At 41.4% G+C, this 20,809-nt stretch overlaps 1 protein-coding gene across 3 annotated transcripts in view; it reads right to left on the minus strand.

The window, feature by feature from the left end:
• Window positions 1–20,809, minus strand: part of cnnm2b (cyclin and CBS domain divalent metal cation transport mediator 2b) — a 45,629-nt gene that overhangs the window by 3,371 nt on the left and 21,449 nt on the right. The window contains exons 2-7 of one of the 3 annotated variants that reach the window (XM_072657253.1): window positions 9,533–9,676; window positions 9,046–9,183; window positions 6,141–6,310; window positions 3,819–3,912; window positions 3,254–3,316; window positions 973–1,151 (exon numbers count right to left, since the gene is read on the minus strand). In XM_072657253.1, coding sequence (XP_072513354.1) covers window positions 973–1,151; window positions 3,254–3,316; window positions 3,819–3,912; window positions 6,141–6,310; window positions 9,046–9,183; window positions 9,533–9,676 — 788 coding nt within the window. Of the gene's footprint in view, window positions 1–972; window positions 1,152–3,253; window positions 3,317–3,818; window positions 3,913–6,140; window positions 6,311–9,045; window positions 9,184–9,532; window positions 9,677–20,809 lie in introns of those variants that run through there. The other 2 variants (XM_072657255.1, XM_072657254.1) reach the window with 2 other exon arrangements.

Genomic DNA, 20,809 nt, shown 5'->3' on the forward strand with positions numbered 1-20,809 from the left:
CCCCAACTGCTCCCTGGGCTGCACATCACTCCAGGTATTTGTGCTCTCTGTTCCCTAGTGTGTGTGATCACTAGTGCGTGTGTGTGTGTTCACTGCAAGAATGGATTGAATCCGTAGGCCAAATTTCTATGTGTTCAGCACAAATGAAGAATGAATGGTTCGTCTTCTTCTTCTCCTTCTTAGCACTCATGTATCATCATGTTTGACACATCTCTCAAGCTAGACATGCCCACAACCTCATTTGTAGTGTTCGACATTGTTCTCAGCACACGTTGTAAATCTGAGCCAGTCCTACAGGTTTCCACTGGATAAGATTTCTCTGCACGCATTCAGGTGATTCTTCAGTCCTTTGACTGTTAAAAATCCCCCCTGGCTGATTTACCGTGGTTGCTCTTAGGTCCTCACATCTAATCAAGAATGCAGCGGCACAACCTGTTTCTGAACGCCCCCAATGTCACTCTACTGCTGTGTACCCCCTACTGCTTCCTGTAACTGCCCAGGTTAGATGTTTAGAACCCTGAGGCTGACCAAAAAAGTCAAAATGGACCTTCCCCCTCCTATCTGAAGACAATGCTTAGATATTACCACACCTCAACCCATCAGAGACACATAAATAGCTTGACACAAGGAAGATGAGCATCAAGACTCCTCCCTATACTTGCACCAAGTGGTATAATTACTTTCCCTTCGCCTAAAAAAGCTTCTGCTTCTTCCTTGTCGGTGTCGTGGTGGGTCTGGAGCCTTCCCAGAATCATTAGGCGCACAGCAGGAATACCCATTGGACAGGGTGCTAGGGTTGTCCTGCCCGCTTCACCAAAGTTACATACTGCAGCTAGTAGCATTCCAAGAACGAAAGAGACGCTATTCATCAACATGATTCTGAAGCTGTTAGTTATATGTTGCTTTAAGCTAGTGGAGAACTGTGCTAGTTTTGCGGCTGTGCTTGCATGGCATGCTTTTAGGTATATTCACCTTGACATATAGCAGGTCTGTGATGGCTCTGACTGTGTAGTCTGGCGTGTAGATCTGCAGGAAGGAGTTGAGCTGGTTGTTGCTGCTGCCCAGCGGGGGGTTAATGACTTCATTGCGGTCGCTCCGGTTCAGAGAGTCCGAGTGGTTCAGTCCGTACGGCCTGGGAGGAGACTTGTTCTCTGCATGACATCCACACACATACACACACACACACACAAGAAAACAAGCTCAGTTAAAGTTCAATTCCTTGAAAGAATGAGATCTGTACCATGGGTGGATGTTTTGGGTCAATAATAACTTCAACTCCAACTTACTCTGGAATTCAGGTTTTAGGCCAGACTTACTATAGAGCGCAACATGCAAGGTTAAGCCCCTTACACACCAGCCACATAGTAGATTGACTGAGAATACAATACTTTGAGCTTCCCTGCCTGGAAACAATGAGCAACAAGTGTTGAGTAAGTGAATGTTAGAATGGCCATCAGAGAAAGGGTAGTTAGGCAAGAAAGCAGCAGCTGGAGAAAGAATGATAAAAGGCCTTGCAACCCTCAGAAAGAAGACTAGCTCTGTTTTAATTAAACACAGCTTATGTTTTCCACTTCTTAAAAGGGGCCGGCCTACAAGTGCACACGCACACACACACACACACACACATTTTCTCTGCCACTCTCGCTCTCACATACTTGTTCTCTCTCTCTCTCTCTCTCTCTTTCTCGCTCTCTCATTTTGCCCGCACACACACACACAAACACACACACTCAATCACGGGTAGTGTTAATGCCACAATTTGGTTGGAATGTATGTAATCCGCGTTTGGATGTCTGAGTGCTGGAGCAAGGAGCCCCTGCGTCGCTCCACCAGGAATGAGGGGCCCTGCTCACACACATGAGGTGCATGAGGTCAGTGTGTGTGCATGGGGTCAGTGTGTGCTTGCGCTGAGATTTGGGAGTGTGTGTGTGTGTTTGTTTTCCGTCATTTTCCAGACATTTCCTTGCCTTTGAACAGATCTAAGCTACGATATCACAACCAACCAAAAAGGCCTTTCTTTTTAATCAACGTTTCCTGAACTGAAAGAGAAAACAATAATAATAATTTGGGGTTAATGTTAAGTTTAGAGGTAGGGTTAGAATTCACAGTTCATATAGATACTTATATGGTGCTGCTGTTACACATAGACCTTGTCATCTGCCATCTCTAAACTGGCAGGTTTACAGAAAAAGGAAAAAAAAAAACCTTAACTTTCAATGGAAGTCAATGGATAAAACTTTTACTCATTTTGGAGGAAATTTGGGCACAATCACAAACAAAAGCCAGATTTAAATAAAATGATCTCCATGTGTATTACAGCAAGATTGTTGTCAGCAATTATATATTAAACATAGGTCCTACTGTTATGTACAGTACACTTTTTCACATCATTTGAAACTGGCAGTTGTATATTCTAAAATATGCTTTTTTCTTTTTTTACTTTTTCACCATTGTGTCATAATTCCATGATGAATGAACCAATAGAAATGCTTCAAAATATCTTATACAAAAGTATTTTACATGGTCTTCCATTGACAGTTAAGAAGTGTCTCCTGTAAAGTTGCAGTTTTGGAGATATGCATTTTTAGCATGACATCAACAGTATATACAGTACATATGGTATACATGCATTACCCTATGTCCTGACTTTGTATAAAAACAAACCAGTGTGTGTATGTGTGTGTGTGTGTGTAGGAGGCCTGGTATGAAGGCCATGGTTATTTTTCCAAGTCTGGCAAAATCAGTAGGAGGGATACTACGAATTTACTGTAGTATGAGAACTGGAAGGAAGTAAAGGAAGCAGGCTGATTCTCACTTTGCTCTTTTCTCAGGGAGTGAAAAACATATCATTTTAGTGGGAAATGACTGCAATACAAACATGTACATTAAATGTTTTTCAATGGACTTTAGTTTAAATGTGGCTTTTTTAAGCCTAGTTTACAGATATGTAATAAAACCAAGGCCTTTATCTCTCAACCTGCTCAACTGGGACATCACAACATGTAGATTTAATCCCATCTAATTTCAGATTGCGAAGATCAACACACACAACTTACACAAGCATGCACAACCACAATGGTACAGTCATCAAAATGACTGGCAGCAAGCAACAAGGACATTCCTGGCCATTCTCAGACATTCTGGCTAACATGTCAACCTCATGCGACCAAACTGCAAGCCAGCGGTACACCAACAAGACGCTCCAACCACCCACAGCGAGACAGGCTAAGCGAATGTTCAAGCATTACAGTACCTGGGGATCCTGCAAGTGACTCAGACCTACTGACCACACAATTGCGAGAAAGGGAGAGAGCCGCTTGAGAGAGGGAGAGTGGGATGAAGACAAGAAAGAAGAGTCAGGAAGAGAAACCATCAAAACAGGGAGGAAAAAATCATTACAGGAAGGTTTGAGCTGTATCTGAAGCGTTGACCTATCCAGGTAATTGTGTGAATTAAAAGATGTCTAGACAGGCTCTATGTAGATATCTGAAGATGAGTGCTCTTTTTTCTGCAGTACCTATCTTCAACCAGAAGAGGTCACATTCACTCCTGACATGTCCCACCCCCATGCCCTGTCTTGTTTTTTCTCTTTTCTGTCTTTTTTGTGAATGAAAAGATTAGTGGTAATGCTGTCATTCAGTCCGACCTTCAAAAGTCTTCTCAGATAGTCCTCAGAAGACACTCTAGCTATAGTCACCCCACCAGACACCAAAACCACTGGCTCTGACGCGCACTTCACACACAAAGATAATAAACTAAGCAAGGCCCAGCTGTGACCAAGTGGTCAGACCATGAGGGGATAGTGCACTGCCGTTTACCTGGAGAAGCAGTGAGGGCCATCATCCCATAGGATGAAAACGCTCCAGCTTCAAACTTCATCCCATCCTTCCCTGCCTCCACTTCCACTTTTCCCTGTGGACACAAAAAAGGGGAAAGCGCATAGAGTTCACTATATTGGACATAAGGTATTAGATATGAGACATGGTAAAATACCACCTTTTCTTTTCCCAAAATCTACACCCTTTAGTGAAACTTTGAGGAATGGCTAATCCTAGTACTGTCCACAAATACAGTTGTGAAAACCAGTAAGCTTCAAAATGAGCTGATTCACTTCACTTGGACATCTAACAGTATCTGCTCAGCCAACATTACTACTCTATAGGCTAAAAGGCATGGACTATAATTTTAAGAGAGCAATTAGACAATTCACAATTAGACTGGTTAATTTTACTACCCAAACGCTGGACTTGGCTTGTTGAGTCATTTGGTTGGATTACTTTCGGTGTGCTGGGTAGCTTTGGGTAGTTTAGCCACTGGGGTTAGTGTTCGGGTTTGATGTGCTGGGTTATGTCCATTGTGCTAGATATTTGAAACAGCTTTGCCGCTAGGCTTAGTGCCTAGATCATAGGAACAACCCAGCCAATGGGCAGCTTGTTGAGCTGATTACACTGATTAATACAGAAACACTTAAACAGACAGATGTACATTTTACTTTTAAGTGCAACATGACATAAGTCTTGATCTAGAGTACAAGTTGTAATAGTAATCATATTTTGCTTACTGAGGGGCATTTATGACAGGATTAGTGTTAGATTGCTAATGTAAGCTAACTGTTTCCATTGCCTCAGTAGAAGGTTATGGTCATATAGATTTCAGGGCAGTTATTTCTGTAAAACTGGAACACTGTTAGTGTTAAGAAGATATTCACTTAAGCTACAAAATAAATGAATTCTAGGTAATGTTGGGTAATGTTAGCTGACTAGCTGAGTTACACAGCTTACCTGACAGCTAACTGACCAGACTTTTTGTACCATAGATTTACACTTAATGTACCATGTGATAAATACTTCTGACACGCAACTTTTTGTTTGTCAGTGTGTGTTTGTAAATGGGTTAAACAGGGGCCCAGGCTCTGTCATTTTATTCTATTATAATAGTCAGCTAGCTACTTATTATTCTTATGCTAATGTTAGGCTACATGTGGCTACTGTTGTTGTGAAAAGACTAGGGTGACGTCCAGCCAGGATTTCTAAATGTTCTAATATGGTGAGATTTTGCATTGATTTTACATCAGTGCTTGTTTATATGTTTGAATTTCTACAGCTTTAAACCCTTCTGTTTAAACCCCGCCTTCTCAGCCACTATTGGACTACATGTACCTGCATCTACATGCAGTCATTGGTCAAACTGCTTCCCACCACAGTTGATTGGACAACATCTAAAAACATTTAAATCAGTTTGACTTTTTTATTTATGTATTATGTATTAAATGTTAGAAAACGGAAAGTTGTGGTCTAATGGTTAGAGATGTGGGCTTGAGACTGAAGAGACTTTGGGAGGTTCTTTAGTTTGAAACTGTAGAGGAACCTCTTCAGGTCGTTGGAAAATGTTTTTAGAAGAAAAAGGTTCACTGAATGTTCCTGAAAGCACTTTAAGTGGTTCCTCCACAGTGTCAAAATTTAGAACCTCTAAAAGTCCCTAAAGGATCTACTACTTTTAACAGTGTACATACACGCTGCCATGGTCACAACTTAGGCCTACTTGGACCCCCACAGCCACAACATTCTAACCAGGGCGTACAGCCATGAGTCCCCAGTTTCTTCTTGAAAGCTAAAATATGGTCACCCTCTGTGACCCATGTTCTTTACAAATTCAGTGATATTTCAGGCAAAATCGTGTTACAGAATTGAAATATGTTTGTAATTTTCCTTCTGATATCTGATCTCACATTTTCTGCTGATATTAGCCTGATATCAATAATCAATATCGGACTGGTGCTGTACCTATAAGCAAACATTTCTATAAACACACACAGAAACTGTCATAGCCAAAAGTGGTGCAATGTAATCCCTGTGTGTGTGACTGCTGTTCGGTAACTAGCAAAACAAAGGAGAGCCCAAAACAAACTCTTAAGCAGCACTCTGACCCACACTTCCCGCAACGAAATGTGTGTCACCCACTAAGACCTCGCTCCACAAGTTCAACCTTCACACTCGGGCTACGTCTAATACTCGAGAAAATCCCAGCTTGTTTACAGCTAATAGTTCTCAATCCCTTCTCTTTCCGTACCCTACACCGTGGAGGACCGGCCGGCCAGCTGAACAGACGTCCTGAGCCGGACGGACCCACGGGCCACCGACCTGCAGGACGAGGATGAAGTAGTCCACAGGCTTGTTGCGGACGTAGAGGTAATGCTCCAGGGCCTTCTTGTTCTTCTCGTTGAACTTCAGCTCCTGGATGACGTTGGGATGCTTCAGCAACCTCAGGAGGATCTTCTCGGATACTTGGACCAGGCTGAACGGTTCCACATCTGTGGAAGGATAATGTGGTGATAATGATGGCTATACGATCTTCACTTGCAGATGACAAGTAATATCTAATGCAAATGTGGTGCCTGGAGATTGGATACCTGGGAACATTTTAAAGATACTTGCTGCAACATGAAATATTACAACATTTGTAGGTATTTTACAGGGGTTATACACAACATGTATTCTACTGGTTTCATTTCTTTTTGTAATAACTGTCTGTGAATATAATCTTTGTAGCTCAACAACTACTATCAAACCACTTCCAGAAGCTGAATCAGGTATGTTTGCTGAAGATCTGCTAAAATGTGCATTGCTATTCGCTTTTGCTAGTCCTTAACCACTACCTCCACCAGTTACTGGCCCACTGGGCCTTTTCATCACTGGCTTAGCTGTGTTTACAGTATCTGTCACCTGGCAGGCGGTCCCTCATTCACCAGTGTTCTTTAATAGCACTGGGTCTGAGCTAAGTATTGATTAGCATCTAGCAACAAGGTCAAGGTTCCAACCAAATCCTGGTGCAATTTCACCATAAAAGCCCAATTCTCTATCAAAATATGACTATTTAAGTATATCTAATTTGTTTTGAGAATGTGCTCTGGATTTCCACTGCTAATGTATATGCACTAGCATTCAAAAGACTGGAATCACTGTTTTAAAAAATATATAAAAGCAGTATGGTGTCTGTAAGTATATACATTTTCTGTTTTTATTTTAAGTTTATGTAATTCTAAAGAATCTGTAGAAAGTATATAGAATAAATAAACCAAACAAGGCATTTTAGTTGTGTCTACGGTAACGAACAGAACTGTAAACTGACTTGTTGAAATTGATATTCATAATGCTTTGGATTTCAAACTTGACAATTGCTGGATGTTGGAAGATCACCAACCCAACTCATCCCCAACTCCCCAACTCGTCCCAAAAATACTGGATGGAGCACAGACCATCATTCCAGAGAACATAGTTCCACTGCTCCACAGCTCAATGCTGGGGGCTTTATACCCCTCTAGCCCACATCTTGCATTAGGAATGGTTCCAACAGGCTCATGTAGGTATCTGCTCCAGAGAGTCCTATTCTATTGGCAATACTTCCCTACATATACTAGACAAAGCTATGGGTGCTGAAGTAGCTGAATGCATACATTGAAAGGGTGCCCACAAATATTTGGACATATCCCCACCAATATAATTATATTATAATATATCATTTGAAAAAAGACTCCAAACCTTTAAAAGCCAGCTAATGTATAAAACAACCTGCTTTAGCTGACCTTACCATACAAGTGAATGCACAATTCCTCACACAGGTTAGTTTGGCAGCAGTCAGTGATGTTAGGACAGGATAATACTGGCGATACTCTTAAATATCAAAGGGTATACAAGCTAAACAGCTTGTGAATGAACCTATAAACCTACTACACAGCTTAGACCCTCAGATCCTCACTAGTTACTCTCATCTAGAGGTCTGTGGGTTCTGGATTTTAACAGTGTATCTAAGACCTGTTGCCTCTTGTACATTATTCATTCTTCATTCTTTATCACTGCACTCCGGTTAGGTTTCAAATGCGTATTTATTTTACAGTTATTTATTGTATTACTGTGCCGTATTATTGTATTACTGTGCTGTATGGTGTAACTGCTACTGGCTGCTAAATTTCCTTCGGGATCAATAAAGTATCTTTCCATATATCTATCTATCTATCTATCTATCAAGCCCTAATCTTTTCTTCGACAGAAGCAAATACAAAGCTCTGGTCTGAGGTCAAAAGGCAACTTCTAGCAGTCCCAGGCCGAGCTCCTCCTCAGGGCTGGAGTTTAAACAGTGTATCTAAGACCTGCTTCCTCAACTCAAGCCCCAACCTTTACTTCTACAGAAGCAAATGCAAAGCTGGTCTGAGGTCAGTGTCAAAAGGCAACTTCTAGCAGTCCCAGGCCGAGCTCCTCCTCAGGGCTGGAGTTTAAACAGTGTATCTAAGACCTGCTTCCTCAACTCAAGCCCCAACCTTTACTTCTACAGAAGCAAATACAAAGCTGGTCTGAGGTCAGTGCCAAGAGGCAACTTCTAGCAGTCCCAGGCCGAGCTCCTCCTCAGGGCTGGAGTTTAAACAGTGTATCTAAGACCTGCTTCCTCAACTCAAGCCCCAACCTTTACTTCTACAGAAGCAAATGCAAAGCTGGTCTGAGGTCAGTGCCAAGAGGCAACTTCTAGCAGTCCCAGGCCGAGCTCCTCCTCAGGGCTGGAGTTTAAACAGTGTATCTAAGACCTGCTTCCTCAACTCAAGCCCCAACCTTTACTTCTACAGAAGCAAATGCAAAGCTGGTCTGAGGTCAGTGCCAAAAGGCAACTTCTAGCAGTCCCAGGCCGAGCTCCTCCTCAGGGCTGGAGTTTAAACAGTGTATCTAAGACCTGCTTCCTCAACTCAAGCCCCAACCTTTACTTCTACAGAAGCAAATGCAAAGCTGGTCTGAGGTCAGTGCCAAGAGGCAACTTCTAGCAGTCCCAGGCCGAGCTCCTCCTCAGGGCTGGAGTTTAAACAGTGTATCTAAGACCTGCTTCCTCAACTCAAGCCCCAACCTTTACTTCTACAGAAGCAAATGCAAAGCTGGTCTGAGGTCAGTGCCAAGAGGCAACTTCTAGCAGTCCCAGGCCGAGCTCCTCCTCAGGGCTAGCGTGCTAAGCCGCTAAGTCACAAAGCACACTGGGGGAAATCAAGCAGCAACGCAGCACACTTGCCTGTTGCTAGGAAACGCAGAGTAGCCAGTAGAAGCTGAGGTGATATTTTAACCTTCATTTCATTGTCTGAAGGCTTGAAGGCCGAGAAATCCTGCTTCCTCTCCCGATGGGTGATTTTCTTTTTTGTTTTGTTGTCAGCTAACGGGGAAGTCGGGGTGAGAGGAAAGAAGGGGGAAGAAGGTTTTTAGTGAAATTCCTGGACATAGAAGGTTATGAGCAAAACATCCTGATCTTGGTCTTAACATCCAAAAAACATAGAGTTACATAGAGATTATAATAATAATTCATCTTGCCTACCAACATCATTTAAAAAAACGAAGACGGATGAATGTATTAATACATATCATTAAGACTACAACAAGTCTATCCAGGGTCTTACTATTACAGCTTGTAATACTGCAGCCCTCTACCAGCACAGTACAACCTCACATAAGACATGATAATGAATACTAATACTACAAAAACTGGTCGTTTGCGAAACACTTACTGTATAAATCTGTCTCGTCCAGGATTTCAGACTTGATTATTTCTTCTATAACGTCCTCCAGGGTGACAATCCCGAGCACCTCATAAAATGGATCTCCTTCCCCCTCATTGTTGACTCTCTGAACTATTGCCAGGTGGGATTTACCTGAGGAAAAACAGGAGATTATGTTTGTCATGGCGACTGTGGCTTAACCGAGTAGAAGATCTTTATTTATACTTTTGGGACAGTTCGTTTGTAACACGCTTCATAAGTAACACAAGTCTTACAAGTCTTTAGCAACCAATTAGCAACAAATGCTTGAACCTTTTGTAGCCAACAGCCAGATGTAGAGCTGTAGAGTCAAACATGCTAATGTTCAAGCAGCATTATTTCAAACAGGTGGTGAGTATTGGCAAACGATGCTTTTGGTCTTTTGCAGCTTAATGGATGTGCTTGGTGATGTAAACCTTAACCCAAGGGCATACCGCTAGTTAGCATAGGCTAGTTTCCTCGGCATGGGTGAAAAATGAGAGTTCAACACACTGAACTGACCGTGATATTGTGAACATCAAACACGGTTGTCTCCACATAAGTAAAACGGGCAGATTCCAAAACTTTAAGTGTTACGTAACAGTTTTGATCATATTTACACCGCCAAAGATGTCCGCTAGCAAAAGCCTTTCGAAGATAAACACAGCAGTTACTTTGGAAAAATATTACAGAAAGACTAAAAAGGCTAGAATAGCAGCGTTCGGAGAAGGTCCAACTGAACGAAGCAGTGCTGGAGATATCCACATGGCGGCAGAGGGTAGAGGTGCTGTAAACCAGCCAATAAATGCAAAATACTGGTAAAATAACAGGGTGGTAAATAGGCTCCCCACCCTAAACAAAGTCACATATTTACTATTTGTGGATCAAAGAACAGCTTAAAATACTCAATAACTGCATTCATTCAAAGGCACCTTCAAGATAACTAACCCTCACCTGTTCAGCCATGGTGTCACCGGTGTGGTTACCCGCTGTTTTGTGAATATTGCCAAGTTGAACTGCAAAGTACGGTTATGCCTCCAGCTGAGAGTCAGAATGTCTCACGTGTCTCAACGTGTATTACAGTGTCCCTGGCTTTACGCCACACTCTTGCTACCAAGTTCAAGAGTCTGACCCTGTTTCCCCAAACATCGCTGTGTTTTGTCTCTGACCGAGAGTGTCTTGAGTTCAAATCCATTCATATCCATCTGCAAAACACTTCGCTCCATTTAAATAATCACTGCTGTTTCGGCAACCACAGCGGCTGCCCACTCGACGGCCGCCGTTGTTTTTGTCCTCATTCACCTCACTTACAGAACCAAAGTACCCATACTATGCTGGTGGTGGTTAGGAACATGTGGATATATGCATATACACAGTATGTATAGACAGGATTTCACTAAAGCATGAAAGCCATAAGAAGAAAGACAAGAGGAAACACAACAACAGGCAGGCAGTCACATTTTACACTTTTCTAAATAAAAGCCATCCTTTTCTTTTCCCAAGTACTGTCCGAAATCAAAGAGGGGAAAAACAGAAAGAGAATTAAAAAAAAAACAAAACAAAACTATTTGCAAATACTGTCAAAGCAAAACGCTAAACAAATACTTTGCCTTTTCTCAGCTTGTGATCATTTAAAAGGAATTTTCCGGAGGGCCAGGCTAATATTAGCCCTGAAATGAAGTTTCCATTCCACTTGGGCTGTATTCTCACCAAAGCCACTGCTGGGTGACCTGATCTGTCTCAGAGCTGGCCGTTTACATGCAGATGGCCTTTTGCTGAAATAGTAGGAAGGAGGACGCACTAGCAGCAGAAGCAGTGACAACAAACTCACAATGAGATGTTGTGTGAGTGAGTGAGTGTCCCAGCATTTACCTTCAAACATCTCGACCAGGCCTTCAAGGCAACAGTAGCTTAGTGTGACTTTCATGCCAGCATTTAATGTGATGTCCTGTATGTTATTTACACACTATGGGTCAAATGTTTTCGGACAGCCCTTCTAATGAACGCATTCAGCAACACTTAGCTTGTCTAGACCCTGTAGAGAAGTACTGTCAATAGATTAGGAGCAGATAAACATGGCCCTATTGGCACTATGCCTAATGCCAAGCGTGGGCCAGTGGAACTGTGTTTTTTGGAATGAAGATGGTCCTCCATTCAATCATTTTGGAATGAGTAAGAGAAAAAACATCCAGACCTCACTAATGCTCTGGTTTAACTGAATGCAATCAAATTGTCGCAGCAATGCTCCAAAATCTAGTAGAAGGCCTTCTTCACTGGACAGTTAAGGCAGTTACTACAACAAAAGCAGGGTAAATGTTACGTGTTTTTTTCATAACCTTGATTTTGGAAGAAGTGAAATGAAAATGAATGAGCAGGTGTCTCAATACTTTTGTCCGATATCAGTGTTTTACTGAGTAAATAAACACTTACCACCCAGATAAGGAGCTTTTCATTCTAATCACAGTGGACTAAAACCTTTGCGCAGTACTGTGTATTGTCGTACACTGTACCATGCTAAACTACACTGTACTGTGTGTGCTGCAGTGTACTGCTCTTCAGTCCTCTGTAGCCTAAATGCACAGAACAAGAGTAATACTCCACCAAAGGCAGACCCTTCTCCACCTGAAGCGTGAATGATTCCTGGCCTTGTTACTAATCACTGCTTTGGCAGTGTGTCTTCAGCACAGTGTTTGTATAAGCAATAGAAATGTTCCATTACAAATTGTTTCAAACGCCTCAACTCCAAGTCAACAAGTCAACAAGCTGGAAGGTCGCTAGTTGGATCTACTGAGTGATCGTAAATCCTCACAAGCCGCTTTGAGGCAGCTGTTTGTAAACAGCTCCAAGACAATGCTCTCTTACGCGATCGGTCAGCTAACGGCCATTTCCAAGCAAAGCTGGTCAGACTGATCCCTGCGGGAAAAGAGTAAGGGTCAGGTGTCAGGGGACCATTCGAATCACACGGCCGAATAACTACAGAAGCGCGAACACTCGCCGCAGAACCATTTCTCTGGGCCATAGTGGAATAAAAAACATGTTTACTTCACATGTTTTTTTTTTCGCAGAGGCTCCCTGGAGTACAGGGAATAAAGACAGAGATCTCAGCCCCTTCGCTAGACTTTAAACACATCGCCAAAGCAGGGAAATCAGCTTATCCAAGAGCACAGCGTTCTCAACAGGTTCCAGGTGGGCCTTGAGATATTTTGAACTGAGTGTGATGATGGCCTTGGGTTCATAATTCAAGCATATCTTGTTAAATCTTGACATTACGACCTTACTGTGGGTGAAGATACATCAACACATTGACTAGGTTGAATATAGCAACTAATAACAGCCTTAGCATCCATTGCTAGACGTATCTTGATATTATGGGCTTTGTTTTGACATCTGCTCCTCCAAAGTTCTTCTGAAATCGAGAAATCATGCTAATTTTGCCCCCTTTTGCCACAGTAATGACTGAGTAATGATTCTTCTGAAAAAAAGACTCTACACTAGATGTTAGGACATTGCTGTGAGGATCTGATTGCATTCAGCCACAGGAGCATTGGTGAGGTCAGGCAGTGATATTGGATGAGTAGTTCTGGATTACAAACACCACTCCAATTTGTCCCAAAGGTATTGGATGGAGCATCCTGACCAGAGGGTTTCATTGCTCCACAGCCCAAAACTAGCCAATGCCTGGCGTTGAGTGTGTTGGCTTTAGGCTCATGTGCATCTACTCTTTAGTGTCTGGATACATTTGGATATACAGTGTGCTTTGAGAGGAACAGAAGTACCCTACATCAAATATACTGGAGTTTGGTCTCGAGTTGAGATATTTAAGTTATAACAGTTATAACTCCAACTGAACACACACACATATCTAGACTTCTCTATATCCCCCATAATGACCACATGCTTTCAGTTTTCCCACCCAAATAAAAAGAGAGAGAATGAGGGAAGGACAAAAGGACGGCGACTGACGTCTTCCACAAACACACGCAGCATAAACACACTGTGTTTATTCATAGCTCCCGGGCTGCTATAATTACACTGTGCATCTTTCTTAAGAGCAATGGACGGGTGGTTAGGACCGCCCCTGTTGGCCGCCAGGACATTAATGGACAGTGAGCAGCCTTAAAGAGATAGGGCAAATTTTAAACAAGGGATTTTCCATGATGCAGGCCTTAAACCCTAACCCTAAACCTGCAGCCATGTAAGGCTTCTCGTTGCCTTCATCTAGGATCCCACAGATAAATAGGGTTTATGACTGAGTCCGGGTCAGTTTATTTACTGTACATGGATTCCTATTACAAACCAGGGTATATAGCTGAACAATTAAGTGCTTGAATGTTAATGACTCAGTACTTATATGCAGCACAACTGCTGAAATGAAAGTGCGTAACTGTCAAGCATCAAATAATACAAAATACACAATATGGACAAAAGTATTGGGACGACTCTTTACTCTTTGAATTCAGTCATTAATTTCCACAGGTGTATAAAATCAAGTACTTAGCCAAGCAGTCTGCCTTTGCACACATTAGTGGTACATAAGAGCTCACGTTCCAGCATTACAAAGCAGTAAGATGACAAGAAACCGATGCTTCAAGCACACCAGTTAATCCATAATTTAGGTCTTTAAGACAACTGTGTTTTTGGACTTGCAATTATAAGCTTATCACACTGACTAGGCAGTTCTCGTCAACACAACATGCCTGGAGGTCCACTGATCTATATCTTAAGTACTGAAACTATGGGGAACACAAACAAATACAAAGAGGGCTGGAGGTGAAGGCTGAGGTGGAAAATAGCAAAGAATACAAAGTAATTTTGTAATGTAAAAAATGGTCACATGCAGTGTCATACCAGATGTTACATGACAAAATCTTCCAGCAAAAACTTGCACAGCTGCTCACAAGAGACTTTGTTGTGTTTTGAACATTGGTATACTGGTCAACCAGCACCAGAAAAGCACCAAACCATCACAAATCAGTATTTGTTGTGTTTCAAACACTGGTATGCTGGTCAACCAGCACAAGCCCAGAACCAGACCAGCACAAACCAGTATTTCATGAGTTTCGAATACTGGTATGCTGGTCAACCAGCACAAGCCCGGCACCAGACCAGCACAAACCAGCATTTCATGAGTTTCGAATACTGGTATGCTGGTCAACCAGCACAAGACCAGCACCAGACCATCACAAACCAGCATTTCATGAGTTTCGAATACTGGTATGCTGGTCAACCAGCACAAGACCAGCACCAGACCAGCACAAACCAGCATTTCATGAGTTTCGAATACTGGTATGCTGGCCAACCAGCACAAGACCAGCACCAGACCAGCACAAACCAGCATTTCATGAGTTTCAAATACTGGTATGCTGGCCAACCAGCACAAGCCCGGCACCAGACCAGCACAAACCAGCATTTCATGAGTTTCGAATACTGGTATGCTGGTCAACCAGCACAAGACCAGCACCAGACCATCACAAACCAGCATTTCATGAGTTTCGAATACTGGTATGCTGGTCAACCAGCACAAGACCAGCTCCAGACCTGCATCAAACCAGGATAAGAGCACATGAGTAGCAATTTATTTATACCTTTCCTTATCCTATTTTTACATAGCTACACTACAAAGCTACACCACTGCTTTTGGACTTGTAAATGAATATGTGAATATGTGTTTTTCTAGAACCACTGGTACACCTCCAAGAAGCATGCTTACATGCTAATGAAGTCATGCCACCACCATGTTGTTTTAGGCTAACCAAGCTGCATAGCACTGGACCCTGCCTGCCTTCCTCCCTCCCTCCAACGAGAACACGGACAATAAGATGACTTGAAAACTAAGCTAATGTCGAAGTCTTTCATGTTAAACATGGGTGTCTCAGTGTTTTCAGTGCTGAGTAAAGTTTAAAATTTCGAGCATTTCACTGGTCATGTATAAAATGACTGGAGTACTGAAGTGACTCAGTGCTTAAGTATTAACCGAGCTCTGAAGACAGAACTTGACTCAACAAACAAACAAGATACAAGAGTTTACTGTTCGCCATGTATCAGGGGAACCATTATATAATGTCATTACCTCTGAATCATCATATCCTGCCTGTTATTCGCTCTTAACAAAATATCAATAGCACTCCACAGAAATTAAACACAGCATTTCCTGCCAGCCCTGCATTTGTTTCATTCATCAGCAGCGCCAACATCATTGTTCTCCTCCACTGAAAGACATACATACATACAGCTCAGCAGTGATTGAATCAGCAGGGTCGCCGATACGTTTGCCTTGTATTGAGCGTCGACTCTGTGTGTTTATGTGTGTAGAGATAACACGGAGGATGTGAGATAGCACCTCGGCCCTGAGAAATGTCTCCATTCTCTCCCTCATCCCTTCGGAGACTCCCTGCTTGCTCTTTTCCACCATTCCCAGCTTTATTTCTGGAATGCAGTTTGTCATATTTTTCCATAGCGTAATTCCCACTATAAATAGGCGGCGTAAGGCTGCGGGGGCCACTGTCTGAGCCACACATCGATTAACCCTCTCAGTAAATATTTTAGGAGACATCACGAAGGGACGATGGGAAATCACTGAATAGCCGCTGTGTGCTGTTGTGAGAAGGCCCAGATTGTTACGTAGAGCGGAACTGCTCCTGTCTGTGACCGCTGTAGTGACCACATTACATGAACCCCTTAAAAAGCCCACTATAGGCCCACCAGTTTGTACAGAAGTCCCTGTAGTTACTGAGTAAACCCTATGCTTCAGTACCAGCATCAACTCTTCTGGGCTTTAACACTGCTGTGAGTATTTGATTGCATTCAGTCATAGGAGCATTAGCAGGGTCTCATGTTAAACGAAGGGCGATGCAACGATTCCCAAAGGTACTGGATGGAGCTTCATCACTCCAGAGAATGCTGTTCCACTGCTCCACAGGCCAGTGCTGGGGGGCTTTATGTCCCTCCGGTCACACTTAGCGCTGGGCATGGTGACCTCAGGCTCATTTAGTGGTTTCTCATATCGAGATTATACAAGCTGTGTATGTTCTTTACATTCTAAATATATACAGTTGTATGCAAAGGGTTGGACACTTCAGTTCAAAAGACACGTACAAGTGTACATATGTGAACAAATACTCTGCAGGAAAATAAGATATGGGATTTTCTGCACATTTTAGGGCCTAATTTCAGTTTATTTGCTGAATTTAATTTATTTAAAAAAATAAAACATAATTTACTATTACTTTTGCACATGCCGTAGTTGATTTACTTTATTTTTGCTATATGTTTATAGGTAAATAAACAGTAATGATGCTCTAGAGGTGTGTCTCTGTAGAGCATGTTTAACTTATATGCGCTTAGAACATCGTGTAATTTTACCAGCAATGCCCAAACATTTGCATAAGACTGTGTACAGCCAATCCAGATTTGTTCCAACTCAACACCAGTTTAAAAACCACTGCGTTAAGGATCCATTCTGGTAAACTAGATGTGTTTGTGTGGAGAACCTTATTAAAGCTTTAGGAACCTCCATGTTACGTAAATGAATTGAATGTATACTAAATGAACTGTACGAGCGAGGAGCCGCACAGTAATGTAGAATGTACTGTATATAATCAGCTATTCATAGCAAAGTCAGCATTAAGTCATCTGCTCCCTACGACACCAAGAATAGCTGAAGACTGCATGTTAAGGTGGAGAGGCATTAGCATACACATCTTAAGCTTCTTCTCACGCTCACGCGCTCCACCACTGTCTTTTATTCTATTATTTAGTAAATTAAAAGCAAATCAGCTGTTTTTTAAACAACCCATCCTGTTGTGCAAACAGCGAGATTAGCCGACATCAGAAAATGAAAAATCTGAGATTAGCGGGTCGCCATGCTGTTGTATGCTAGAAATGACACCATAAAAATAGGTCAGAATTATCTAAGTCTAACCCTGCTTTGAATTTCAGCCAAAACAAGCCCAAACCAGTGTCAGATGTAATCAGTCACATCATCTAAATTTAGAGCAGAAAAGGCACCTCCACTCTAAAGCACTCAATTCACCTACTATTTCCTTTCTTTTCTGCAATTACTTTTATTATGTAACCATAAAAGTTGGGTTATTTCATAATAAACACAAATAAAGCAGGGAATATGAATGACAAGAACTTGAGATAGAGATACAGATTCAATAAGAGCGCCGATACTGGCACTTCCACACAGTATCGGTATCAGCAATAGAGAGCACCTATACCATGAACCCCTACTTTTACATAAAACATTTTTGTTATGAAACCAAAGAGTTAAAACCAGTCATAAATAGCCATTATTATTAAACAGACATTTAATGACCTTTTACATTTAATTTAATTTCATTTTTTTGGTTCTTGAGTTTCAGCAGTGTGTTTAAAAGCCACACACTGATGTTTAGCACCTTTTTACATTCATACGTGTTCTTGAATGTAAAATTGCTGCATAAGCACTTACTGTTTCTAAACTGCCGTTTTTTCACTGCCCTGAAATGTGAATTTTAAACACCAATTAAAAAGCAGTTTGGTTGAGCTTAGCAAGATTATGCTTCACTACTTGCACATGTTTCTGCATTGTGGTCCTTTTTTTTCATAGCTTGAAACTGTTCAAATGTGCAGTTACTCAACCAGTAAAAGCTGTTCTTTTGAGCTTATTATAGTTTATTTGGAACAAGAGCACTATAAATATTAGAATTTATAGCCATCTGTCCAGTATTTAAGTTTAAGAGATGGTATCGATATCAGTACTCGGTATCGGATTTGTATCGGAAAGGAAAAAGTGGTATCGGTGCATCCCTAATTTTAAACAACACACTAAACAGAATTAAAATAAATGCAGTGAAAAGACAAAAATGTTAGCTAGACTCTTAAAGTGTCAGTCAGAGTTTCTTGCTAAAACACCACTCTGAATTTGTGCCAGAACAAGCACTTTTCTTGTCAAATTGTCATCTAATTTGCTGAGGTACTGCTTGGTAATCGCACATGCCATATAATTAATTTACCATTTGTTAAACTGAAATAAGGCATTGTAGTGCTAATCTGGCTACGCAGTAAACACATATGCAGTCTGTTTATTTTTAATTTCTAAATGACAAATTAAATAAACTGATGAGGCCCAAATGGCCTTATACATCATATACAGGGCAGTACAGTAACAGGGCATGTTTATATATACAGTATGCAAGTAGACAGAACCCCGAACTTTAATAGACGTCTGATGTGCATTGTACCACACTAGACTATGTTTAATTACTGTTACACTTAAAATACACACACACACACACACACACACACACACACTTAAACAGTTGTTAGCATTGTTAACCACCAAGCATTCAACCACAAAACTGACTGACCTTCCTCCTGCTTAGAGGTTCCCATCTAAATAATGAGTGTCTATAAATGTTGGGAGAGATGAATGGAAGGTGCTTGTCATTAGTGACATTTCAGAGAGAAACCTAATTCATGCAAAGTACCCTCACCTCAAAGGTACTCGAATGCACTCGGGCTATAAGGCTAATGCAGATAACAAGTAATAGAAGCTAATTAGCGATGTGAAATTTTTTTACATGCAAATGATCAAATACTTGCGTTAGACCATGTTGAGTTGTGAAGTCATCTCTAATAATCTTAATTACGGTCATGTGAAAAATGAAATATATTCTTATTTAATCCTTATTTAAATATATTTAAAAATAAGGACATTTGATCTTCACTTAAACAATATTAAGAGATGGAGGTAATTTAACTAAACCAACACAACTGTGTGTAAATCTCTTTATAAAATGTCATAATAAAAATACTATTTTCTGTTGAGGAAAAACATAGAAAAACATTTATCACTACTTTAAATTCCTACCATTAGAATCAGATGCAGCACATCAGCCGCAGATGATCGGATCATCATTAGAGGGGATTTTGGAGGAGCCGGTCCTTAAACCTCATTTAAACCTCAGATGTTTTGTTTGGTTTGCTCTTGATTGAGCACTCTTGATTTGGTTTGCTCTTGATTGGGTGGGGGTTTTACCATGGTGAGATCCAAATAGCTTTTCTGAGGCCTTCAGAAGGAAGGTTGCAGATGAGTCTGGGAAGGGATTTAAAAAGAGCGTAGCAACTGCCAACATGGCCAGGTCAGGCCATCCTAGCAAGTTCAGTCCAACAGCAGACCATACAATGCATGAGGAAGTCTCCACCAATCCTAAGATTTCATCATAGGATTGGATTTACGGGTAGCTCTTGCTACAGATGTCAAAGTACAACATCTACCATCAGAAAGCCACCACACATTTGATTTTCATTTGAAGTGTGCAAGGAGAAATAGCTTTCTGTCACAAAAAAAAAAAGAATCAGAGCAAAACTAAAGTTTTCTAGAGAACACAAAGACCTCTGGCTGCTAGCTAGTTTCAAATGGCCCAACACAAAGACACAAATTAGTAAAGGGGGGGCATAAAGGGGGGCTGTTTAAATGTCATTTTTCACTAAAACTACATTATGAAGAATATTTCAACACAAATGAACATCAGTTCTAGAGTACCTAGAAACAGAAGGTAACTTTTCGACTTTGTTATACATGTAAACAAAGAGGTTCAATGTCCTGAAGTATGGTAAGTGGCTGTTAATGAACTCTAAAAATGATGGAGCCATCTACAAAGGCACATCCCAGATCTATTATCATCATGGACTCACTCACTAAGATCATTTCCCAGGAGAAATGGTGGAAGAGGCTATGATAAGCCATTGGATGTCCTTGAAAAAATGCTCCTTTTAGAATTAGCTAGGAAGCAAAGGAAATTGGGACACTTTTTTTGGGACATGCAAACAACAAAAATGAAATTGCTGAATCGTAGCAAAACAGAGACTCATCATCTACGTATACACTGTAAACTGTAACCGTAAGTCTTATCTTCCTATCCTGACACAGAAGCCAGAAAGTGGTTAACAACTGAGCCTGACTGAAGTACAGTAAGGACAGTTTACGTAAACTTTAAGGTAGTTTAACGAGCCTATAGTGTTCATTATATATTAAATGTTGATGTGGTCTGTACATATTCTTCAGAATCTGCTATACGCTCTGTATAGCAGGGGTGGGCAATTCCGATCCTGGAGGGCCGGATTCCTGCACAGTTAATTTGCTTTTCCTGCTCATGCCCACCTGATTCAACTCACCTGCTAAATGGCAGCTTTAGCCGGTCTGTTAGAGCAAGGAAATCAGCAAACTGTGCTGGACTCAGACCCTCGTTGCCCAGCCCTGTTCTATAGGGTTCAATTAAG

This window comes from Salminus brasiliensis, chromosome 15 (genome assembly GCF_030463535.1).
Source record: "Salminus brasiliensis chromosome 15, fSalBra1.hap2, whole genome shotgun sequence".
Lineage (NCBI taxonomy): Eukaryota > Metazoa > Chordata > Actinopteri > Characiformes > Bryconidae > Salminus > Salminus brasiliensis.